At 37.1% G+C, this 27,602-nt stretch overlaps 1 protein-coding gene across 2 annotated transcripts in view; it reads right to left on the bottom strand.

Annotated features, from left to right (window-relative positions):
* CNTNAP4 (contactin associated protein family member 4) overlaps positions 1-27,602 on the bottom strand; it is a 278,461-nt gene that overhangs the window by 92,961 nt on the left and 157,898 nt on the right. For both annotated transcript variants that reach the window (XM_033219075.1, XM_033219076.1), the window contains exons 5-9: positions 16,577-16,780; positions 15,846-16,030; positions 14,957-15,100; positions 12,012-12,273; positions 2,642-2,791 (exon numbers count right to left, since the gene is read on the bottom strand). In XM_033219075.1, the coding sequence (XP_033074966.1) occupies positions 2,642-2,791; positions 12,012-12,273; positions 14,957-15,100; positions 15,846-16,030; positions 16,577-16,780 (945 nt within the window). The remainder of the gene's footprint in view (positions 1-2,641; positions 2,792-12,011; positions 12,274-14,956; positions 15,101-15,845; positions 16,031-16,576; positions 16,781-27,602) is intronic.

Here is a 27,602-nt window from a genome sequence, read left to right as displayed (position 1 = left end):
AGAGTGCTGCTAGTCCAGGAGCAGCCCACTCTCCCAATATGACAGCCACTGTCAAGACTGGTAAAGAGTGGAGCTATAACCCAGGCTGTTGGAACAGCCCACATAAAATAACTGGTAACTTGCGGTTAAATTGGGAGAGAAGGAGAACCGATGAGATGTGTCTCACAACACAGAACAACTTTTTACTTGAACATGAACTGGCTGAAGAATTATCTAAAAAACACTTTCCACCTAGACAACACAGATCCTAGTGATAGAGAGCAGCCTCATCTACATAGAACTTTGCAGGGTGAACGACTGTCACAGTTCACCCGAGAACTGGGGAGGGAGGTTGTTCCCAGGATGAAGGACTTTCAGCTAAAGTTGGCAAGAGTTGATCACCCCACTGCCTGTACCACCCAGGTCCCTGTGCCAGTCTTGCATTTTATGGACCCTACGTTAGCCCTCCTCCAGTCATGCTCTTGCCTATGGTACCAAAAGGCCTCACAGGAAAAGGTGATATGTCCGCTTAGAACCCTTTCCCCTCTAGTTCACTCCCAGGATCCAGTATTTCCAGTCCAAAACCACTAAGTGGGCTTCCTGGAAGATGGATCTCCTTAACCTGGTTCTGGAAGCACAACGCTGGGAAGTGCAGGGCAGAGTTTGGCAGCAGGCCTTTTGCTGTCATTCGGCTCCTTGCTTCCAGCCCTGGAACTGTTAGGGTGGCCTGGATTTTGCAGGGCTTGTATTTAATGACCAATAGAATCTCATGCCAAGGTCAAGCATATTCTGATGTGAAAGAACATCGATTGAAAAAATGATTGAATAAACAGAGATACCTAAGTAAACTTGAGATTTGTAATTTTTTTTAAGAAAGCCCTAAAGTTGGAATTTTACTGTGGAAACTCTTACAATATATTATTTAAAAACACTTTAATATATGTAACATTAAAATAAACATGAAGGAAGAATAAAACCCAAATTCAGGACAGCATTTACACGGGAGATCAAAAGATATGATGCAAGGGACAGACATGCATTGATAACATTTCTTTAGCAGAGGGACACATGGGTAGGTGTACACTTAAGAAAAATGGTTAGTAATCTTTAAAATGTATATATGACGTAAGGTGTGAACAATAGAGGAAACTGGATGTGGGGTGTGCAGGAGCTCTCTATCTTTGCAACTTTTCTGTAAATTTAAAACTATTCAAAAATGTTTTTTAAAAAGATGATGTATACCATATGTATCATAATAAAAACAAGCAAAATTACAGAGTAAATGTGTGATATATTTTACTATAAAGTAACATTACAGTATGAATAAAAAGCAATCACTAGAGTAAACATTTATATAAACTAGCTAGGCATTGTCAAACCTGAACATGAAGGACATAAAATATGTGAAGAATGATGATTCTTTTTTCATGATTTACAAACAATTTTATCCAGTCTTTTATTTTGCATCATTTAACAATATGCCCATTTTTTCCCTTATCTCTTTTAGTGCTTCTAAATCTTTTCCTTTGAAGTGAAAGCTCTTGGTTAAGTTGTTCTACATATCTTACTATTTATTAAAAGACTGTGTTACTACGGATTGCCATAAAATCAATCATATATTCCAAAAGGTTTTATAAGCAGCCCGGTTTAAACATCTCAGTAAAGGAAGCGATTATATATTTTCAGATTGTTGGCCCTAAGCAGCCTTTCACAATAATGGATTATGTAGCAGTTCTTTTGTTTGTTCTTTTGCTTTTAGAATTCTATAAATTGATTCATGGACTGTGTGCTCACTGTCAATACTTAGAAAATAATTTGTATTTTATTAGTGAATAATAAAGACTAGGCTACCTCTATTGAATTCAAAAATGATTCCAGATACAAGCAATTATTAAAATGTAACATAACAATGACAAAACAATGCTAATATAAGCAACACCTCAACATGACTGGAAGTGAGTCTTACTGCTGGCAGTTTTAAAACATTGCATTTCTAATGGAAAAGAACATTTGTTTCCATTTTCCAGAGATAAAAATTCATTTCCATTTTTTGGGTTTTCTTTTCCAAGCTTTTAGTTCAAACAAACATCTACGGGGCAGGTGGACGTTTCCTTTGTTTTTGTTCTCTAAGGGAGATGAACTGGTGTCGAAGGCTGATGTCTGATTTCATCAAATGTATCAGTGCCTTATGCTTAACAAGGAGAAGAGGTTGCTGGGGCTGATTAAGTTAAATTATTTGTCCTTTAGCATAATATTGTCCTTCTCTACTGGACAGTAGGGAAGCAATAAGGATGCTCTGAAGGAGCTAAGAGGCATAATCAAGAAAATACTGCAATTAAATCAGCCCATAAAATCGGAAGACATATAAGGATCATTTAACATTAGGAAAATATAACAAGGTTTGAATATAAAAACCGAAGAGGATGGCCTACTCAAAATCAATCTCATTATAGAAACTGTAAACAGAAGTAAGTCCACCTTGCAGAAATGCATTTCAGGTGAGAATTTTTCGACTTGATCCACCCAAAATTTCCCTGATCAAAGACAGTGAAAAATTATTCCTTAGTATTCACATTGGTTAAAACATGATGACTTCACCAACACACGGGGCACTAATGCAAATATGGTTCAGTTGCTCATAGAGCCTGGCGCCTGTTCTTACCTCCAAAGTAATAGGTGCCATCTGAATAAATCTGCTCAGGCCCCAACGGAGGAGCAGCAGAAGCCAACTGGCCATCCACTGCCACACTCAAGTGGTTCTTTTTAGCAGATAAAGAGACAGAATGCCACTGCCCATCATTTAATCCGACACCTGGGGAGATGAAATCAGTTACAGATCTCTCTCAATAGTGAGCACTATAAGGAGTTGGTTAGAAACAGCAATACACACATCACTCAATTGGCTATAGTTCTTAACTCCATTAATTAAACACAATGACATCAACAAGGAAAGGGAGACAAATGGGAAATCAACATCCTCTATGTGGAAATGGGGCATTCCAAATTCCCAACCCGGGACAATCCTGGATGGTTAAAATAGTTCAATTATTTGTCATAGATTGATTTTAGCTTCCATCTATGCAATTTCCTTCTTAGGGAGGAAGGATTTAGGAATTCCCAAAATTCAAAGATATACCCAATACAATGGTTTACCTGCTACTTTATACTTTTTTTATAACTACCTTTTTATGGTAGGATAATAGAATATTTAGCAAACTATACCATCAATCATTACAACAATATTGGAATAAACTATTAATAAATAGTGAAAGTCTACAGGTATAACGTAAAGTTAGAAATAACGCACTGTGAAAAAGCCATGTATATGCAATTGATCCTCGTAATTTGTAGGTTTTATATTTGAGAATTTGCTTCCTTACTAGAACTTACTTATAACTCTCAAATCAGTATCTGAAAGGGCGTTCTCAGTCATGTGAGGACATGTACAGAACAGTAAAGACCTTGAGCGGCCCTGTCCACATTTCCCGCTGAGGTCAAACAGGGCAATGCTCTCCCTTATTGCTTTAGCTCTCATACTGTAAATACATTTGCTTTAAATTTTTGTAAGTTTGTTCGTGATTTCACTGTTTAAAGTGGCCCCGAAACATCATGGTGAACTGTTGACTAGCATTCCTAAGAGCAAGAAGGCTGTGATGTGTCTCTTGGAGAAAATACATGTGTTAGATAAGTTTCATTCAGGCATGAGTTATGGTGCTGTTGGCCGTAAGTCCAATGTTAATGAACCAACAACATCATACTAAAGAAGACGTCCTTAAACAGAAACACACATAAAACAAGATTATGTATTGACTGATTGATAAAATGTGACAGAGGCTCCCAGGAACCTAACCCTGTATTTCCTCCAGGAGCAAAGGTTCAGTATTCCCTAATTCAGTATTCACAGACTTTTTAGAACTTAACTATAATAAACAATGAGAATAAACTCTATATTTATATACAATTCTAATTATATTCTTTTTTTATTTGTTTGTTTTTTGAGACGTAGTCTCGCTCTGTCACCCAGGCTGGAGTGCAGTGGCGCGATCTCGGCTCACTGCAAGCTCCACCTCCCAGGTTCATGCTATTCTCCTGCCTCAGCCCCCCTGCCCGCCACCACACCCAGCTAATTTTTTTTGCATTTTTAGTAGAGACAGGTTTTCACCATGTTAGCCAGGATGGTCTCGATCTCCTGACCTCGTGATCCACCCACCTCAGCTTCCCAAAGTGCTGGGATTACAGGTGTGAGCCACCGTGTCGGCTCTAACTATATTCTTATATAAGTATGGGAAGGGACTGAACAGAAATGTTCTTACATAGAAACAATAGTTTTTAGCCAGGTGCGGTGGCTTATGCCTGTAATCTCAGCACTTTGGGAGGCTGAGGCAGGCATATCACCCGAGGTTGGGAGTTAGAGACCAGCCTGACCAACATGGAGAAACCCTGTCTCTACCAAAAATACAAAAAATTAGGTGGGCATGGTGGCACATGCCTGTGATTCCAGCTACTGGGGAGGCTGAGGCAGGAGAATTGCTTGAACCCGGGAGGCAGAGGTTGCGGTGAGCTGAGATTGCACCATTGCACTCCAGCCTGGACAAAAAAAAGAAAGAAAGAAACAGTTTTCTCATGAAGGAAAAATGTGATTGTTTCTATTTACTTACATACTTTCCTGTATTTTCCAAGTTCATATAAATGTATATATGTATAAAGTCAAAAGTTGCTAAAATCAAAAATCGAGATATTCTTATCACCTCTAAAACACAATCTCTAGTCCCTCCTAAGGAAGCCCCAGTATCATGAATCCATCAGAATGCATAGACTTTTCCTCTTACAGGCAATCGATTCTACAAGGAGCTCTGTAGTTAAATATTGAGCAGAGATGTGAAATCTAAGCGTCTTTGTCATGAATTTACCAGTCAGGTTTACATCCATTTGAATAGTCAACTCTGTGATTCTGCAGATCAAATTAGTAAACAAAAAATATAAGCAATCTATCAAACCCAGACAGCCTCTTTTCTGATATTGCATGTGATTTCTTTACTGATTTTATGTAAACCTCTTTTCTGATATATGTGATTTATTTCCCTGAGCAATTTCTACCACATGCATTTGGATCAAAAATGCATCAAAGCTGCCTTAGGTGATTACATGTCTTTGCCCTGGACGTATTTAGACTAACACAAATTTTAGCCAGGGCACAGAAGCTCACTTTTACATCATATCCATGAAGCAAAAAAGATTATCGAAGACCCAACTCTGGTTTGGTTTGTGTAAGATAATAGGAAAGGCCTGAAAACTGGAATAGGAAGAATCTAGGTTAGATACTTTTAGACACATTTTCTAAGAGTGGACTCTGAAATAGACAGCTGAATAGAGTTATGTAACCCTTGATGGTATAGGACTGGATTAAAATAAATCAGATGTCCTAGATTTGTCATCCAGTACTTCCTTTAAGATGGATTTCACTCATTTAGAGAGAAATTTCTTATATACTCTCTGTGTCACACGTACAGACCCTTCCCAGTCTACCGCCTGCCCCTGGCATTTCTCCTACATCTCATTTCCAAAGCCCTGTGTGCAAGACTCTACTTCTCTTATTTCATTTTAGACTTTCCATTGGTGTCCAACAGTGCTTCTCAAACTATCTGTGGGGATGAACATTTTATTTTCTGATCTAATGCAAATTGAAACTTTTATAAAATATGATGAAAATAAATTACTAAAAAAATAGATTTTGGCAAGGCTGCGGAAAAAAAGGGGGAATGCTTGTACGTTGTTGGTGGAACTATAGATGAGTTCAGCTTCTGTGGAAAGCAGTTTGGAGATTTCTCAAAGAACTAAAAATAGAATTACTATTTGACCCAGCAATCCCATTACTGGATCTATACCCAAAGGAAAATAAATCATTCTACCAAAAATAGGGGTCCCCAATCCCCAGGGTAATGGACCGATACTGGGTCTGTGGCCTGTTAGGAACCGGATCACACAGCAGAAGGTGAGTGGCTGGCAGGCAAGTGAAGCTTCATCTGTATTTACAGCTGTTCCTATCACTTGCATTACTGCCCGAGCTCTGCCTCCTATCAGATCAGTGGCACCATTAGATTCTCCTGGGAGTTCGAACCCTATTGTGGACTGCCCATGCGAAAGATCTAGGTTGCACACTCTTTATGAGAATCTAATGCTTGATGGTCACTGTCTCGCATCACCCCCAGATGGGTCCACCTAGTTGCAGGAAAACAAGCTCAGGGCTCCCAGTGATTCCACATTATGATGAGTTGTATAATGATTTCACCATATATTACAATAATAATAGAAATAAAGTACATAATAAATTTAATGTGCTGGAATCATCCTGAAACCATTCCCCTACATTACAGTCCACAGAAAAATTGTCTTTCATGAAAACAGTCACTGGTGCCAAAAGGTTGAGGACTGCTGACCAAAAAAGATGCCTGCACTTACATATTTATTGCAGTATTATTTACAATAGCAAAGACATGGAATCAACCTAAGTGCCCATCAATGATGGACTGGATTGGATAAAGAAAATGTGGCATCTAGACATCACAGAATATTACGTAGCAATAAAAAAGAATGAAATAACATTGTTTGCAGCAACATAGATGCAGCTGAAGATTATTATCCTAAGTGAATTAACACGAAAACAGAAAACCATATACAGAATGTTCTCACTTGTAAGTAGGAGCTAATCCCTGGGTACACATGGTCATACAGATGGGAACAACAGGCACTGGGGACTTCAGAAGGGGAGAGGGCATGGGGCAAGAATTTAAAAACTACCTATCAGGTACCATGTTCACGATTTGGGTAATGGATTCAATTGAAGCCCAAATCTCAGCACCATGCAATATGCCCATGTAACAACCTGCACTTGTACCCCCAAATCTAAAATTTTAAAACATAAAATAAAATAATAACAAATAAACAAACAAAACGTAAAATACAAGCCCACTAACCATGTGCTTAGATATTGCAGTGATCTCTTTTTACCAGTTTCTAGGAGTTTAATCTCAATTTTTACATTCATCTCATCGTAGATCAGTTAAAAGTATTTCACTGAGCCAGTGCTGGTCCAGGGACCACACTTTGAGTAGCAGGGCTCTGGGTAGTTATTGGTTAGGCATGCGACAGGATTAACCAAAAGGCTTGGGGAGGCCTATTGTCCATATAGAAGCAAAAAATAGATTAACAACAAAACCCTGCCAGAGCAACCCACTGTGGAATTTGGCACACATTCAAACACATTCATCTAACAAGCTAGCAGGTTACAGGTTGTGAATAGAATGAAGTTGTGCCGTGTTTGTGGGGGAACCTTCAGACAGCTTTTCCCAAGCGTCCTTTGTAACAAACATTATTTACCTATGATGAGGAGACTTAATACCTGTCAGTTGGAATATATTACTCCAATCACAAAAGGTCCCATTAACTCATTGCAACTAACTCTACCTAATTTAAAATTAGATTCTAAGTGTTTTGTAAGGATACAACTTTCCATTACTGGCTCTGATCATAGGATGGCCCCTTTCAAGGGCCACACCACTGTGAAACAGGAAAGAGAAAGAGAAATCATAGAATTTCAATTCGTTTGAGAAATGTCTGTACCCTAGAACTTAAAGTATAATAAAAAACTACATTAAAAAAAAAAAAGAATTTCAATTCGTTTTCTTGTTTCTGACATTGTGTAACTGAACGAAAATTCTATGCACCAGTCCCACTACCCATAACTTTTAAGTCTGGGAAGGAACACGTTGTCATAATAATAAAATAATAATTTTACTGAGGTATTACTTATAACAAATACTGGGAGCTTTCTATGCATAGTATCATTTAATCTTCACTATAACTATTATTATTTTCATCTTAAATAAGTAGAAAATGAGACTCAGAGAGGAAAAGAAACTACCGAGGCCATATCCAGTTGCTGGATAGCTGAAGGAAAACAGAAAACCAAGACTGACTCCAAAACCTACACTCTGCCCTGTCTGCAAGACAGGTGTATCCCTTATTTTATTTTATTTTATTTTATTTTTTATTTTTTGCTCATGTTAAACAATTAACTCTAAGAAAAATAGGCCCCAACAGCTAGGACATGGCCTGGTACCATCAGTGAGACCTTGGTGTTGTAAGAATCTGGCTAGCACTGAGGGCTAGGCTTTGGTGTTCTTCTGTTGAACGTCAACAATAACACAGAACACCAACATCAGCCAAGGCCATTCTATGACTATGATGACATGAAGGTGGGGAAAAGTCACGACTACTTTATAATCTTGTCTAAACATAGACAGAAGCAAGGCTACCGCACAAACCACAAAACACAAACTTCTTTCTCTCCCAATACTTATGAATGACCAATTGTTTTGTATTTACCAGTTACAACTTAAGCCTCACTTCATTCCTTCATCCTTCTAGATAAGGTTTACAAAGATATCTAATCGTAGAATTACCCTCACTTCCTGACAGCATTTAGTCTACAGCAATTTTTCACTTCCTTGAAGCCTCCCTCAAATCAGCTAACACAACCCCAAATCCTATGGCATCCTAACATCTTTGTCTTCACACAACCTTTGGTTTCCAGGGTGTGTTCTCTCTGTTGCAATAAGCAATAAATTCAACTTGTTTAACTCCAGATATGTTCATTGCAGTCTTTGGATGGAAAACATTGACAATGCCAATTGGAATAATGGAAGGATGGAATAGTAAATGGAAGTGTTTGCAATTGCAGGTTGGAGAGGATCAGATTATGGACTAGAACATTCTCTCTCTCTTTCTCTTTCTGTTGCTCTCTTTGTTCTGTCTTTCAGCCTAAATCACATAAACACACAAAACACAGCAGGAGAGGGACGATTTACATCTACTCCCTCTCTATAAATCGTCTTCTAGTTCCAGTCCTAAATTGCATCAGAAACATGAGAGCTTAGTTGTCATCACCCTCTCATAAGACTACAACACATATCTATAGTGCACGATGTATAACAAGAAAATCATCCTGCCATATAGCGTAGGAGTTCTGCAAAGGTGCAAAAGGCAATCACACCTAGGCCATTCCTTAGGGAAACACCAAAGGGTGTTGCCTCTTTCCAGGTGTATGTCAGCACTCTAAAGTGCCAGACATTCTTCTATCCACTGACTGTAGTCACTAACCAGAATCACGGATCCAGATCACTAGATAGCCCTTGTCAAGATGAAAATATGGAGGAGGTTGGTACCCATCACTTTGGTGGAGAGCAGGAGTTTAAGGGGAGACAGGCTTATAGCCCAAAAGTTAGGAATATTTCAACAGTGAAAGGGAGGAAGGGGGATTGACAAAAATGGCTCTCCTGGGTGCAGCAAATCAAAGGGCCTGCTCCACTCTCAGGGGCACAAGAATCAAGAATGCTTAGTAATAGAAAAATGCAGAAACATCTCAAATACTGCAAGCCTGCCTCTGCCAGGCCCTGCCCATGGGGACTAGAGGAATGGTTATAAGCCTGATTTTCATTGTTAGACACAAACAGCAGCAGAAATGCTAAAATCATACCAGAAATCTCCAATTTGATATTAAAAACTTTATTTTAAATAGGAACATAAAACTGTACTGTTCATTGATTTTTGCTTTGACATCTATAAAGGTGGCAATGACTAAAAATATTGTGTGTCATAAGGGATTTTATAGTGCTGCTAATATGTTTTATGATTTATACTAATATAATGTGAATATTTCGAAAATGATTTAAGCTGACATAATATTTTTGAATAATTCCAAATGACAATTTGCAAAACTGTACATCATATTAAAAATTTAGTCTGATAATTCAAACATTTGCACAATTCAGTTCTTTCTCAATACAATTTCATCTTAATTTCATTATAAAATATATTAAAATGTTGAGTTTTTCCAACATATAAGATTGGTAAAATGTATCTCCAGGAGCTAAGAAAAATTAATCAATCCTTATATAATGAAAAGATTTAGTACAACATGATAGTGATCCATCAGTAAAGACGTGGTTCTCTTGAAAGTCATTATAATACATCCTGACAACTGGTTTAATTATCAAGCATTGCATACTTGAAACATAAGTGGAAAGTCCTCCCCTTGGGAGAACAAGCTGACCACCCACACAGCTACCATTTAGGTGGTCTATTTTCCAATGCAGAATGTACTTGCTTCACGGGAACTAGCAAAAAATAATATTGTGAAAGAAACTGAAAAAAAAAGGGTAGAGAGAGCTTTTAAGTAAAATCTTACTTGTGTTATCTTCAGTGTACTGATATTCAGATTTAGTCTAGTATCCTCATGATTAGTATGAAAATAATCATACAAAGACAGATGATGTCATAACAGATTATATTGCATATGAATTTAAACATTCATTTAGAAATGTCTAAATCCCATGGGGCATTCTATACGACTTATACCTAGTAATATATTAACTACACATGCTTGTAAAGTGGTTAGAAATGGGCTGGCTTGAGCCTGATCAACATGGAGAAACCCCGTCTCTACTAAAAAATACCAAATTTGCTGGGTGTGGTGGCACATGCCTATAATTCCAGCTATTTGGGAGGCTGAGGCAGGAGAATCACTTGAACCCGAGAGGCGGAGGTTGTGGTGAGCTGAGATTGAGCCACTGCACTCCAGCCTGGGCAACAAGAGCGAAACTCCATCTCAGAAAAAAGAAAAAAAAAGGAAGAAAAAAGAAATAGGCTGGCTGCATGGAGCTCACCACAGTAACACTGCACTGAAGTGGTTTAAGATGCTGAAAATTAGGGTATGAATATAACCACTTCAGAAGATGTCAAATACATCACAATAAATGACACATTAATGGCAAGCTTACATTTTTAGACCTTCATTTTCAGGGCCTATTAATTATTAATATGAGACTGATTAATTTATTTCTTTTTGTCTAGCCAGCAAATCTGCCACATTTTGAACATTAAATAAAAAGTCACAGCATAGTATCTCTTTGAAAATTATAACTAATATTGAATTCTCAGTTCCATATTTAAACTACAATAGTAGTACAGCAACAAAAAGACATATAAAGAATCGGCATTTGTATATCCATGTGTACACTTATTTTCTCATATTTAATTTCCAACTGCATTTTAACGTTTCCTTTTTTTCTCCTCTTTAAGTCACATTCCACTATTTTTTGGTCATAGTTAATATAGAGAAGTAGTACAATGGAATCTTTAAGTTGTTTTTAAAGATCATTTATTAAATTAATGTAGTCATTTACCCCAAGGCAACCTCTAGTTGCTTGGCTTGGATGCTATTGTACATATGTAAAAATGTGATGCAGAGCTTTTGTCAACAACTATATAATTTTAATGAAGAGACAAAAATAATCCTCACTCAAAGCACTGACCTAAATTAGACATTCATTTTCCAGGCACTCATATAGTCACCTTAATCATATTACTTCTAATCATTAAAATGATACCGTATTGCCTAGAAGTAGAAGAATTCCATTTGGTGCCCAAATGAGGACTCTTTCATAATTCTTTGCATCCCCCCAAAATGTATTCAACTCTTTACATAAGACATCAGCAAATAAAGTTACCATTCACACTGTACACTCATATACAGATATAGATATAGATCCCAGAAAGACCTGTCTGTTTTTCTCACAGACCAGATAAGACTAATAGGCGTGTTAAGAAGAGTCTAGTTTTCCACTGAGGGACACTTAGTTAACTTGTTGGCCTATTTCGAGGTCTTCAAGTTTTCCCCAAAACACGTCACCTTAGGATATGTTCTTTGCCTGGAGTAGGAGACAGGGTCACGAAAGGAAAGTTCAGTTCCCCCAAAACTATTATTTTGGTTAATAAGAACTGCTAGTATTGGAACCATATTTAAAAGAAAATTGGAATCAAGTTCCTCTAAGGAAGAGTACTTATAATCTTATTAACCTGAGTATTCATTTATTAAGCAAATATTAAATTTTTGGTTATGCATAAAACTTGGCCACAGAGATAATGAAATCTTTCAAATCCATATGCTTTGCCCTGGGGAATACATTTATTACCTGCTGTGATGTCACTGGGTAATTTTCCTGGCTGGTAGAGATTCAACTTAAGTTTTCCATCACTCAGAAAGAGGAGGATACCCCCTGAAACCAGCTGAAGTTCACTGAATAGCAGAAGCCCTGCCTTATTCCAAGTTCGAAATTGAAAAGTGGCAGAAACCTCTTCCTCTCCAGAGAAGTCTGGCAGGGCTAAATAACTCCTGGAGCTCAGAAAAGTCACGGGCATAGATTGTGGTTGTGAACAAGAAAATGACACATTTCCCTGAGAATAAAGTAAAAGAAAAAGCTTTCAGAATGTTATTCACATCACATTAGTAACAGAATTTGAAGGCTACTTTTCAATCTCACATTTTCCGCAATTTAAAACAACCGCCTGCTATCAACGTGACAATCCAAATCACTGCCATGTTTCTTAAAGGTTCTTCAACCCTTTGCTCTGCTCTTCTCTCCATTTCTCAACTTTAATATAAATTTAAAAGTCAATGAAGTCAAGCTTATTTAGAAGAACACACATCGGCATAAAACATTGGGTCATGGTCAAACGAAAACATTTGGCTCTATTATGAATCTGTGAAAAGTGAACTCACTTTTATTATAAACAAACACATTGCTCCAATGAAGGAAATAACAAAAGCTGAACAGCAAACTACACTAACCAACATGCTACCCTATAATGTAAAGGCAATTATAAGACTATCAAATCTAGGAAAAAAATTGGAAACATTTTTACCAGCTGCAGCTTGGTCTTTTTTTTTTTTTCTTAGCGATACATAATAGTTGTACATATTTATGAGGCACACGTGATATTTTGATACACGCACATAATGTGTAATGAGCAAATCAGGATAACTGGCATGTCCATCATTTCAAACATGTATCTTTTCTTTGTGTTGAGAACATCACAAAACTTATCTTGTGGCTATATTGAAATATACTATAATTCCTTATAAACTATAGACGCCCTACTGTGCTATTGAAAACTAGAATTTTTTGTCCCTCTTCTTTCTAATCACATTTTTGTACCCATTAAGCTGCAGCTTGATCTTACGCATTATTTGGATAGCTGCCTGATACCTTACCAGCAGCAAACCCTCTTGCCAATGAAGCGTGAATGGTCCCTGCAGTTTCTAGAAACCCATTTGAAGGATAACACACACACACACACACACACACACACACACACACACATCTATCTAAAATATTTTTATTTTTATTTTAAATAATTTCCCTTTTATAAAAAAACAACTATTTTAAAATCTTGTTGGCTGTTATGGTCATATAAATACCACCAATTTACATAATTAGAAATAAAATGCTGTGTAAACAGTAAATACACTTATGATGTGCTTTGGGATTTGCTGACAAGTGAACTTAAATTTACAAACTTTGGATTTTAAGCAATGAAAGAAATTCATTCAAATCAATATGTGTCTGCTTTTTATTATCAAACTGGTTAAGCTAGAAACCATGTTTCCCAGAATCCCCTTACTTGTCTGCTTCTGAGTAAAACCCAAAAAAAGAGAGCTTGGGTGATATTTGACAGCTAGAATTAAAACACCAGCAACACATTTTGTCGCAAAGGTTTTTTTGTAATCACGTGCGATGAGGGGTGGTCATGCAGCGGCTGGTCTGTTCCAGTCTGTCCTTGCTCTCCTGCACTATGGCCCATCTCTTCTTCCTGACAGCTGGCCCTGCTGACAAACAGCAAGCTCAGGCCCATCCCTGGATGCATGGCTGGGGACACACAGGGCTGGTGGCTACCCACAGGCAACAACTGTTCAACTGTTCAACCCAAAGTTCTGTTCAACCCTCCTAGGCTAAAAATGTCTGTAAGCTTCAACATGCCTCCATACACCATTGCTTTGGGCAGAATTAATTATTTCTCTGACCTCTGCATGTCCCCTCCAGGCCATTCACTTTTTAGCTCCTCTGAAAACTGTTAAGGTCCAAGTCCTAATACAGATCCACTGTTCACAATACTTATGTTGGTGCTGCTTCCCTAACTGAAACCTAACCAAGACAGCTATATTTAAATTCTCCCCGTTTCCATAGAATTAGAATATAATACAGTCTGACCAACATTGCCATTTGGACAGATTGGCAGATGCAGTATTGTAACGCATCCTATATTTGTTTGTGGTAGTAAGATCTCTTGGTGCAGATTTCCTACATGTGATGTTTCTTACATGCTGTTGTCTATTTGTCTCTTTTATTTATCATGAATGACTATGGCAAAATACAAGTTTTTCAAATGTCTCCCTAATATACATGGATGTTATCTGATTCCAGAAACTCTGTATGCTCATCTGGTAAGTTTGTCAGGGAATATCTTATTTAAAAATTCACAGAGCAGGATGGGCATAGTGGCTCATGCCTGTAATCCCAGCACTTTGGGAGGCTGAAGTGGGCAGATCACCTGAGGTCAGGAGTTCGAGACCAGCCTGGCCAACATGGAAAAACCCTGTCTCTACAAAATATACAAAAAATTAGCCAGGTGTGGTGGCAGGCACCTGTAGTCCCAGCTACTCGGGAGGCTGAGGTAGGAGAATCGCTTAAATCTGGGAGGCGAAGGCTGCAGTGAGCCGAGATCGTGCCACTGCACCCCAGCCTGGGTGACAGAGTGAGACTTCATCTCAAAAAAGAAAAAAAACAAACAAATCGAAAGAAATGAGCCTCCTGTGAGTAATGACATCACAACAAAATTAAAATATCAACCATGAAAACACCGCTTTACTTCATATAAAAATAAAATAATTATGCCCTCAAAATTACAATTCCTTCAGATAGAATCAATCTTTTATATGCATATTGCCAATCAAAGAAAAATATTTAAATTGGAGTAACTTCTAAAACATCATGTCAAATGGGAACGTAAAATGGAGCAATCTTACTGTGTAGTAAAAAGAAATATAGTTTTACTAATGTCTTCGTGTAAAGACTCTTACCATAGCAATGATCTGTGGTTTTTGCTGCTTGGCCAAATCAATGATATCCACTCCATTATAATAGAGATTTTCTAAACATCCATGAAAATTTCTATGTGGGAATGACACTGATTTTCCAGGTGCTGGAATCCCTCCAAAGCTGATCTTAGAAAGAAAAATGGCATCAATAATATTGTTTAGTGATTTTCTAACAATCTGCTTAATTATGATTAGCATGTATAGCTATAATCATCACACACAGATCAACTTTTCATAACCCTACACAAACAAAAATTAAGATATAGATTTAAAGCAAATGTATGTGCATTTGGCTTTTATTTACACTAGAACTTTATTTTTACAAGTTGTTGATCACATCTCGCTTTGATATTCATTGGTTGATGAAAAATACATCTTTATATCATGGTAAAACTTGATCTGTTTTATGCCATAACCAATTACAATATTTTATTTTAGATACGTTTCTGGCACATATTGATATTTGCTAATGAAATAATTAATTAGTTTGTTGCTACATTTTCCTCATAAATCTATACTGCTCACAAATACCCTAGAACACAAAGAAGTCGTAGCAAACATCCTATATGTGCTTGTGGTAATAAGATTTCTTGGTGCAGAATATTTCCTACATATGATGTTCTGTGACTACATAGTTTAGGCAAAAAAGATCATCTCCCTCTACAACAATCAATTTACATACTGTGAGAAAGATGAAGGTACAAGTACTATATGCTGAAAGTTACTACTGTGAGTTAGACTGTCTTGGGAAATGCTTCACCTGTTCTACGATTTACTGAAAAGGTGGGTTCTTTATAGTGTATTTGCCTTTGGGAGATTAAACCACATATACATAATAAAATCAGCATTAATTGAAACATAACCATCACACCTCATAATCAAGATTCACGAAATTGAATTCTCCCTGCGCGTGGAAATGGTGCCTGTGTTCGTCCACTGTAAAGTTGACTTGTTTGCCCAAACGCTGGATGAGCACTGAATGCCAATGCTGATCATCTAGCAGGCTGCCCAGGGTGAGATTGACCAGGGTGGAAGTGGAAGGCAGTTTAGCTTCACCTTCGAAGAGGAGAAAAATAATAGCACCATTATTGCCAGTTTAAAGGAAAAAAAAAAGTTTCCCTTCTGTGGACCAGCATCTTTCATAATAACTGCAATCTTCTATGCATTCCATTTCAAACACTAGGATGGATTTCCCTGAAGTCTGAATATAATAATCTCTCATCCTTGTTGTAATTTCCTCCGCTGTTAATTCTTTTTGTCATTATTACCAACTGCATGCTCATTTTCTAAGTAAATTTTATCTTTGCTACAACCTCATTGTTTTTACTGCCTCAGCATTTTTCAATGACCCATCCCTTCCTTTATGATGTTAGAAAGTAGCTATACAGTTCTACCAGCACTATGTAAAAAACACTGAAGACTTTGTGCAATTTGCAAAACATGAACCATTTTTACACGAAAGCAATATTGGCAAACGTACAAGCCCTTGAATCTGAAAATAAAGCACTTTGACTGTTAAAAGATAAGCTATAAAAGCATAAAGTTACTTAGGTGATATCTAAATAATCAGATTTGTGAGCACTTCACCAAATAGTTTTTTACCTGAATTAATAAGTAAAAAGAGTCTTCCTCTTCTTAATTGCAGTGTGATGTGATCTCCGTTTGGCCCTTCCCTGTGGAGTAGAATCCCATCACTCTGCAAGGTTTTGAATTTCAAAGAAATAATATCTTTTATTGGGCTCAGGGATTTTGGATCAAATCTGTAGAGAAGGAAACTTTTTCCATCAAGATCAACCACTTCTGATCCTAGAAACAAAGATATTAGAAGGCATTCGAAGGATAAATATCTTTTCTCATTAAAGCATTTTAAATATATTGAGAAAAAGCAGCATACGTACTCACACACATGCTACCAATGCTCCTCAGCTAATGATGGAGTTATATCCTGAAAAATCCATCTTAAGTTAAAAATATTGTAAGTCTAAAATGCATTTAATACACGTAGCCCACCAAACCTCATAGTTTAGCCTAGCCTACCTTAAATATTCTCAGAACACTTACATTAGCCTATTGTTGAACAAAATCATCTAACACAAAAACCATTTTATAATAGGGTTGAATACCTCATGCAATTTATTGGATACTCACTGAAAGTGAAAGACAGCATGGCTGGATAGGTACTTGAGGTGTGGTTTCTACTGAATGCATATTGACTCTGCACTACTGTAAAGTCAAAAACCCATAAGCTGAATCTTTGTAAGTCAGGAACTGTCTTTGTAGTTCAGCTCCTGACAGTCAACAGTAAGGGAAAATACAATCACCAAACATCGAATTCCCTATTGACACCTGGGGTTGATTTCATTTTAGTCTTTACTAACCTGTTTACAAAATTCATGATCTAGAAATACATTTTTAAATGTACTCCTAAATTTCTCAAATGCACTCCTAAATGTACTCAAAAAAAAAAACAATTTTTTTGAGGCGGGGTCTTCTTTGTCACCCAGGCTGGAATGCAGTGGTACTGGCACTATCTCGGCTCACTGCAGCCTTGACCTCTGAGGCTCAAGCGACCCTCCCACCTCAACCTCCTGAATAGGTGGAAGTACAAGTGTGCACTACCATGCTCGGCTAATTTTGTTTCTTTTTTATGGAGATGAAGTCCTCATTATGTTGCTCAGGCTGGTCTCGAACTCCTGGGTTCAGGCGATCTGCCTACCTCAGCCTCCCAAAGTGCTGCGATTAAAGGTGCGAACCACGGTGCCTGGCCATTTCCTCATATTATTAAAGGCTATTGCTTCTTATTCCATTAAACAGAGTTATAATCAATATACATTACATCACTTTGCATATTTCACAATCAATGTTTTTCAACGGAGTTCTTGAAATTCTAAAGTTAATTGTTTTTTTGGCTCCAGAAAAAGTGGTTTTGATATCTCAAAATTCTTTCATCCATACAATATGTTAACAAGGTTTACACACAAATATACACACATAGCACAGACTCATCAAATGCCACTTTGAGTACATATGAAACTGACCTTTGCGTTTTGTCTTATTTTATTACATTCGTGGCTAAGTGGTAGTATTTAAGGGTAATACTATTTTCTGTCTTCTCAAGGACATTGTTGGAAAGACCCTGACTTAAGGATATTGTAAGGTCTGTTCTGTGGTATTTGTGTCATAACTGTGCCATTGACATGTTTTTTTTTCAACTTTCTGACCGTGTCTTATCTACTTATTGTCAAAATCACTCTTACTCAGTTCATCTGAAAAAAGATGTCATGTTATACCAGTAACATAACAATACATCTGTCAAAATCAGTTGCACCTGAACAAGAGACATAAAAAAGAACTCATAACACTTGGAAATCCTGACAGTATTGCCTACAATTCATAAGTCAAAGATTTTTTTAAGGCAATTACCCTTGAGAGCACACTTATGTAATAAATGAAGAGGCTCAAAAAATATAATAAAATATGAAGCTATTTTTCAATTGGTAAGCTGGCTTCTTCCAGTCAACAAAATGACATTCCAGTTTACTCATCTTATTTCATTTGACAAAATTATTATAGCTCCTTTAAGCCCAAATATGCATTTGATTCAGATTATTCATCATATTTTATGTGAAATGTCTATACACACCACCCTGCAAATTTTTTCAACTATTTTATGCAGCCATCTTTTGAAGACTAAGAGGTTTTATTTTTTCACATTTTGCTAATGTGCTTATAAAGAATTCATCACCAAGTGCACATGAATAAAGATTGCATTCTGTAGAAAGAATAATGTTAGCCTAACAATCCTTCCTTGTTACATAGCTGAATGAATGCGCATGGTAAAAATATAACTGTGTCAAATACAAATAATGCATCCTATGATTATTAGATTACAATAAATTAAGAAAAATTCCAATAAGACAGACTTTAAATGCTGACATATTTGGAGCAATGCAGTTATCTCTGTGTTAATGTATCACTTAAAGGCAGCTATGACAGTAATGATTTCATTTTAGATAAAGACTATTTTTGAAATTAGCTACCAAGAGAATTTTTCCCACTAAAGGTTTAGCTTGTGTTACTGTAGCCTACTAGTACTTTTTTTCTTTTTCGCTACTGTTATTATTACATTATAATGATGATATTTATCTTCTGTGGCACCTAAAGCTTTTGTACCTGGAATATTTCAATCAGCAAAATGGCATAGAGAAAAACATATAAAACCATTGATGCCTAAAGCAATTGCATACTCTTAAACCAAAGTCACTTGTCATTTTCTGTCATTCTTACTGTCTACTTGGCTTCACAGGTACACAACGATGCAATTCTACGAATTCATTCAATAAAACTTTATTTCACCCATCATGTTTGAGTCAGTGTGCCAGATTCTGGGATTTAAAAAAAAAATCAACACAAATATGGCCCCTGTCCTCACGGTGCTTCCATTTAGTGAAGACAGACAATATTTACCAAGTAAACAACAAGGTTCATAAAAGCATTACAGGTTGTAACAGGCATTCTGATCAAGAGTAACAGAAGGCTGGAGTCACTTAAGGTAGTTGATAAAGGGCTCTCTCAGTTCTCAGGTCTAGAAACACAAGGCAAAGGGAGATCTTAATCAGTAATCTTGCCACTCTCTACAGTCTTCAGGTCCTACAACTTGTCCCCATAAACTAGGATTACTCTTGGAACATTCAATTTCAAGAGGCCTAGACATTTTCCCAGCGCTGTCCCATTCACTATCATAAAAGAAAGCTCTGAGGATAGCTGAGAAACTACAGTGCCAGGAAATAATTTAGTACTCAGAGTAGGAGTGAGGTTGGCTCACCTTGAAAAAGGGGACCTGAAAGGAACAAAGTACAGAAAGAGGGAAATCAACAAACTGGCTACAGTCACAACACAGATTTCCCATGCAGGTAAACAATACCCTTCAGAGAAAAAAAGCTAAGTATAATTCACAAAGCGGGTACATTATCAGTATCGGAAAACTTCAAAGGATACACACGTAATATATAGAAATAGAGTCTCACAAAATGAAAAAAAAATTCTGGACGATTTTTAACAGTATTATTTTAGATATAACACTCATTGTAGGTCACTTTGTTCTAAGCAATTTTTATAAAAAGTTATTTGCACAAAGACATTTGACATACTTTAAAAAATCATCTTAAACAATTACAAAATACTGAGTTATGTGGCATAATCATATAAAAACCTGAAAAAATTAATCTTTTGAGAGAGAGAGGAAACATTTGAATTCTATATATTTTGGACAGCACCCAGCTGTCCAAAAATTCTGGTGACAGAGACAGGAATATAGATTCTCTTGAAAGTCATCTTACCACTGTTAAGAAAAATTAGAAAAAAAATGGAAATAGAGCCAAGAAATACTTCACATTTCCTCAGTGTCATATTTTTTTAAAATAAAAAAATAATAAAATCTTTACCTGTAAACAGGTAAAGATTATTTAATTCTAGGTGAATTAATAAATTCTGATTTTACAATTTATTGCAGAATAATAATTAAGGCCAGATTCTATAAATGTACACATCATCTGTAGATTTTTGTTCAGTAGAGATGCAAATGGCTTCTGTCTGGTAGAATCTCCAAAGGTTATGGATTTATTGTCCTGTTGGATATTAACTTCTTATGTATCTACCGAGTAATATTATTCCAACATGCTTTCCTGGATTCCTATACCTATACTCAATCTCTTGAATTTTCTTTGAAATTAGCTTTACCATCCTTCTGATTCCTTCATTAATGAATCAAATACTTCTTTGATATATGTATATTCTGAATTGAATGAAAATTATGTTTTTATGTTTTTGAAAATTTACTTTAACATTGTTAACTGAGGCCGGGCGCGGTGGCTCAAGCCTGTAATCCCAGCACTTTGGGAGGCCGAGACGGGTGGATCACGAGGTCAGGAGATCGAGACCCTCCTGGCGAACACGGTGAAACCCCGTCTCTACTAAAAATACAAAAACTAGCCGGGCGAGGTGGCGGGCGCCTGTGGTCCCAGCTACTCGGGAGGCTGAGGCAGGAGAATGGCGTGAACCCGGGAGGCGGAGCTTGCAGTGAGCTGAGATCCGGCCACTGCACTCCAGACCGGGCGACAGAGCAAGACTCCGTCTCAAAAAAAAAAAAAAAAAAAACATTGTTAACTGAAAAAATACATTTGGACTTCACATCAACGACTAAGAAAGCAACATATCAAATCTTAGCCATCACCAGAATTTATTTTCACTATTCCACAAAGATTCTCAGATATCTGAGCTCTTAAAAAAGCAACAACAATGCAAATCGGGCCAGGCGCGGTGGCTCAAGCCTGTAATCCCAGCACTTTGGGAGGCCGAGACGGGCGGATCACGAGGTCAGGAGATCGAGACCATCCTGGCTAACACGGTGAAACCCCGTCTCTACTAAAAATACAAAAACTAGCCGGGCGAGGTGGCGGGCGCCTGTAGTCCCAGCTACTCGGGAGGCTGAGGCAGTAGAATGGAGTAAACCCGGGAGGCGGAGCTTGCAGTGAGCTGAGATCCGGCCACTGCACTCCAGTCCGGGCGACAGAGCGAGACTCCGCCTCAAAAAAAAACCAAAAAAACAAAAAAACAAAAAAAACAATGCAAATCGATACAAAAATAAAAAATTTCAGGGTGATTCATAGCAATATGTATTTGTATTGTACTAATCTATAAAAGATCTAATATGAGTAAATAGAATTACCAAAATTAGTACAAATCAATATTTACTTCAGAAACACTAAACTAAGCATCCAAAATAAAATTAATATTTAAATTGACAGTCAATATCATATTTATTCCTATCTTTTGTAAATACCTTTGGGAAAATTTTTAATATTTATTTATTTATTGACAGGACCTCCCTCTGTCACCTAGACTGGAGTGCAATGGCATAATCTTAGCTCACTGCAGCCCTGATCTCCTAGAGTCAAGTGAACCTCCAACCTCAGCCTCAGCCTTCCAAGGAGTTGAGACTACAGGAATTTGCCACCACGCCCAGCTACTTTTTCTATATTTTTGGCAGAAATGGGGTTTCTCCATGTTGCCCAAGCTAGGAAAATAATCTTTTGTACACAGTTGAGTTGTATAAATAGGAAAAGTATAGGTATTAGAAAACTGTCCATAGGAAAAATGTGAAATCTGAACTTAACAAAATGTGTAACAGCAAAAGACCTACAGTCTAAAGATGTAAAAGGAGACTCGTTGCTTGATTGAAAGCAATGAGAATTATTTTTCTAACGGTGAATTTGTTCATTAGTATTCTTATTAACTGAAGTTTTATATATTTACATATATATTATACATATTTTACATTCTATATTTTTAATGATTGGGTTATTACCGAGATTAATAATGTGGCTCTGTCATATACTGGCTCAGTATGGGCAGGGTATGTATTCTAGTTTTCTGACAACAGTTGCAAATTGTTCTGACAAATTTCCCTCTTTTCACTCTAGCCCCCTTTTCAGTCATTTGTAATAATATATATTTCATGTTGACATAGTAGTTAAGGCAACTAGTCTGTGTGCTTTTGAATCCTCACTCTCACTTGGGCAAGTATATTAGTTTCTGCCACATTATGGATGTGGTTTGTCTCCAAGAAAACTCATATTGAAATTTGTTCCCCAGTGTGGCAGTGCTGGGAGTTGAGGCCCAGTGGAACGGGTTTGGACCATGGGGCAGATCCCTCATGAATGGTTTGTGGCTGTTCTCAGGGTAGCAAGTAAATCCCTATTCTCATGAGACTCATTAGTTCTCATGAGAATGGATTTGTTCTTGCAAGAGTATGTAGCTATAAAGCAGGACACCTCTCAGGTTTTGCCTTTTTGCACTTTTCCACATTCCCTTTGACTTTCTCCACTGTTTTGACCCCACAAAAGCCCTTACCAGAAGCCCAGCAGATGTTAGCACCATGCTTCTTGAACTTCCCAGCCTGCAGAACCATGAGCTAAATAAACCTCTATTTTTAATAAGCTACCTAGCCTCAGATAGTCTGTTATAGCAACATAAAAGGATTAAGACAGCTTCCTATTGTTATTGTAAAACAAATAACCACAAACATAGTCTCTTAATACATCACAAATTTATTATCTTACAATTCTAGAATTCAGAAGTCCTAAAATCAAGGTGTTGGCAGGAATTTTTTCCTTCTGAAATCTCTAAAAAATAATTCATTTCTTTGTCTTTTCTACCTTTCAGAGATCACTTGGTTTATGGTCTCTTCCTTCATGTGACCAGTGTCACAGTATCTTCAAATCTCCCTTTCTTTCCCTCTCTCCCTGCTTCCTACTTCCCTTTTATAAGGACCCTTGTGATTACATCAGGTCCACCTGGAAAAACCAAAATAATTTCCCCATTATAAGATCCCTAAGTTAATTACATTTGCAAAGCACTTTTGCCATGGTAACACAACATATTCACAGGCTTCAGGGACTAAGATATTAGGGAGGTATTAGCCTCTCTATCACAGTGAGTTACTTAACCTCTTTGTCCCTGTTGTCTCATTTGTAAAATGAGAATTACAGTATAGTCTTCTTAGGATTGTTTTTGCATGCTTATCTGCCTAGTTTTTAGAAGCTGACACACAATTAGCAATCAAAGAATATTAACAACTACTAATGCTAGCACTAGGATTTACTGTTAGAATATTGGGCAGGAAAAGGTACACAGCAAAAAATAGTTTAATAAGTACATTTGGTGTACTTGGGACTCTTTAAATAATAATGAATTGCTGAAGTACACAAAAACCCTTAATTATCAATGTCATTGCCAGGTTATGCAGCAAGGATGATTTCAAGCCATCTGTGGGTTCTGTGGCTTTTTCTCTGTCTGTCAGCTCCTACCCAAGCTGACTTACCACAGCAATTGTTGGTGACCTGATTCCCCCTCAGTGAATACCTCCATCTCAAATCTTCACATTTAGAGCAAGAATCGAGGAAAGAAGAGACTCGAAAAGATTGCAGGCCCCACTCTCATATCAATTCTCCCTGTGCCTGTAGGTATAGCTTGCTTTATTTACACAATTCAGAAATACAATCTCCCATGGAATTAAGAGCTTTGCAATAGAAAATATTCAAATATCTTTCAGGGAGTTGTGTCAGACGTAGTATTCCTAAAATGGGTATTCTGCCTTTTTTTCCCTACAGCACGTATTTATGAAGAGTTTTCTGTGAATACCGTGGAAGACAAAGTGATGCATAAAAACAAAGAACACTTTTTGTTTTTTTGAAAGAGCTTATAGTCAATTGGGGAAGACACACAACCCTGAGATGCAATTATTCATGCCTGTCTTCAGAGCTCCGCTTTTGTATCACGGCTCGGTTTTGAATGATTTCTAAGACGTGCAGGAGAGGGAGTTGATCCACCACAGCCTCTGAGAAGGGTGTCAACTAAATTGTAAAAATGCTTTACCTTCTTGAGCAGCAAACTTTTTCTATCATCGCATATTTCATATACACACACACCCCTCATGGTAATATATTCCAGTTTTCCTGGTATCTTCTCCCCATCCCTGCATCCGACCCCTGTTCCAGGAGTTTGAGGCTTCTCAAATTTTGAGGGGTTGTCACTTGAAAAAACAACGTCCTCCCCACCCCCAAGTGAATTACTAAGACAAATATTCAAGAGCATAAACTGCACTCTATGGTCCAGTTATATTGGAACCAATGGAAAAGAATCCCTTGGGATTTCCATAAACATTCAACATTCAACTTCCTGGGCTTGGCCTAATGTTTACCAAATTATAATCTCTGGAATTCTAACCTGGAACAGGAATACAGGTCCCTAAGTGATTCTGAGGCAGATGGCAGTTGTTTAATAGAAAGAACAAGTAGGTTCCATAAACCTATTCTCTGAAAATAAATAACCTCAGTGCATATTGAATTGGACCTGGAAATGAATTGTACCATGGAAATGAATGTTTTATTTATTTATAGTGTGGGTGGTACTTGCAGATAATTGTGGAGGTGGCAGAGATTTGTCCCTGGAAGATGTTTTTGGGATAAACTGATTCTGTGAGTTAAACTATGAATCACGGAATTTTTGCTGAGGTCAGATGACTAAAAAACGTAAAAGAGAAAAATTGGAATAGAAAATGCATAAACTAGAAAATCAATTTTTCAATAATAGAAAATTAATTGTATTTGAAGGTCATGAAAGAGTGATTGAAAAAGACACTAGAGTCTTTTATTAATTCTTTAGGAATCTCCCCAAAATATAAATAGAACTAGAATATTACCTTCAAAGATCAGAGAAAAAAATAACAGCTATTTCATCAACTGGAAAGGGGTATAGACCAAACTCTTCTTAAACATGAAGTCAGCATTAAACACTGATCATACTGTTTATTTATTTGAAAATTATTGTCCATCAATTACTAAACAGAGGTCCAATTTTGACTTCTAAGAAAAATCAGACTGAGTTGCTGTTTAACTATTACACAGTGAAATATTAAAGTAGCAGCATGATAGATAGGCACTTGAGACCTGCATTACTGAATTGGTTTTTTAAAGCAATGGAGAAGAGAGACCAAGTACTCAAGACATCAACAGGAAATAGATTGTACTATTTTTGCATGGTAGCAGAAGAGAGCACAGAATGATTTAAGGGACTCTTAAGTTTAAAACAACTAAAATTAATACAATAAAGAGGAAGAAGGCACAGAAATCAAGGCTTATATATAACCACAGGGAAAAGGTGACCTTATTATATTTTTAAATAGACCAAGTTAAGGTCAGTAACAATACACCGGGAGGTTATAGGAACAAACATGATCATTCTCACTTAATTTTTATCAAGGTACATTAACCTTTTAAACAGATTTGAAATTAGTAACATCTACTATGTCAAGGACACTTGCATGTATCACCGGAGGATGTAAGTTGCACTTTTGTCTCTAATATTTATTTGCAACTTCTGTAATGTCACAGACATCACCTAAATGCTGATTCTTAGTTTCCTTATTTGGCTATGTATGGGAAAATGACAGCCTCTCATACTATACAAAGATGCTAGAGGGATTAAATGGAAATATCAAAATGCCTCAACAATGATTATTTTGTATACTGTTATCATTTTAATCATAACAATACTTGAAATCATATGTTTATCTCAAAGTTATCTCTCTTTTCATCAACTGCTGCCGTGTGAATGTAATACATTTGTGATTTTTATATATTTATGATACCATTTACATCATGGATAATCAGATTTTTTTTAATTCAACCATTTAACCAATAGTTATTGAATGTTGTGCCAGGTGCTACGGTGGGAGCTGCTGTTGCTACAGTGAACACATCGGTCCTCAGGGATGCTCCATCCTGAAGGAAGACAGCAGGCAAATCCTCCTGTGTGTACAGACATATTTACACATTATAATGTAAATATGTACAACTACAAGTTGGTAAATATGTACAATTATAATTGGTCTATTAAAAATATAGTAAAGTAGTAAAGATATGTAATTGTACATATTTACAAGTTGTAATTGTACATATTTGCATTTATACATATGTACAGACAAATGTACAAATTCCAAAGCATGGAAGGAAAGGACAGGGTTACAGGAGAGTTTTGGACACGGAGATTTAGATTTGGTTGGTGATCGGGGACAATATCTCTAAGGAAGTGCTATTTAAGCTGAGTAGGTAACCCTATATGTCAGCAGGGGCCAGGAAAGAAGCAGGAAGTGGGAAAAGGGAGAGTGTGGGTATGGGAGGGATGAGGACTGTTAGGAGTGTGGGAGAGACAGTGGAGGGCTGGATGGCACTGGCGGGAAGTAAATGGAAGTGGTCCATAGGGAGGTGAATTACTGGCTGATCACCTAGACCCTGTGAAGGCTTAGTTCCAGGTTTTGTTGGATAAGTCTGTTTTGGTTTTGTCCTTAGCCCTAGGATATAACAATACATCCTCAGGTACAGTCTTTACTCCCAAGGCAATACTCTTGTGGGATTTCTTTCCTCCCTTTAAAAAACAAAAATCTATTCCTGTTACAGATTACCTTGTGGCATTTCATTGAAACCCCACAGTATTTAACAAATTCCTCTAAATTGGCATGACTTGAACTCCAAGGTGATCCCCTTCCAGTTCTAGGTACACACTGAAATCTTTAGACTTTAGACTCTTTCTCCAGAGCTGCCTGGCATTTCATCTTGAGCGTGTAAGTTACAAGACTTGGCCAAGGATCTGAGGGAAATGTGTCTGCAAGAACACGGACCCTTGCTCTCTGATCTTCTTCTGAATATTCCCTACTCAATTTCTAGCCTCTCTCGCAACTTGAACTCTGACCTCTGTCCCCACTGCCTAGTAAAATCTGGCTATTTTCTACTGGTCCTTTGGTAAAAGAAAGATAAATGTGGATTTCCCAAAGTTTACTTCCCTTCTTCCAAGAATCAAGTCCTTTCCAGTTTGTTTCATTTTATTAATAACTTAAACTTCAGAACTCTGACGCAGGCTTTTAAAACATATTTTATTTAACACATGATTTTTATGGGCAGCAGGCTTAGTCCAATAAAAACTACACTGCCATGACTGATACTGAAAAACAGATCTTCTCCCTTGTTGTGAACTGTCATAGTTAGCTTGAACCAGTCATTTATTTAGGGCT

Source organism: Trachypithecus francoisi, unplaced genomic scaffold, assembly GCF_009764315.1.
Source record: "Trachypithecus francoisi isolate TF-2019V2 unplaced genomic scaffold, Tfra_2.0 Lachesis_group10, whole genome shotgun sequence".
NCBI lineage: Eukaryota > Metazoa > Chordata > Mammalia > Primates > Cercopithecidae > Trachypithecus > Trachypithecus francoisi.
Note: the sequence above shows the minus strand (reverse complement) of the source record. Positions and strands in the feature narration are given on the sequence as shown.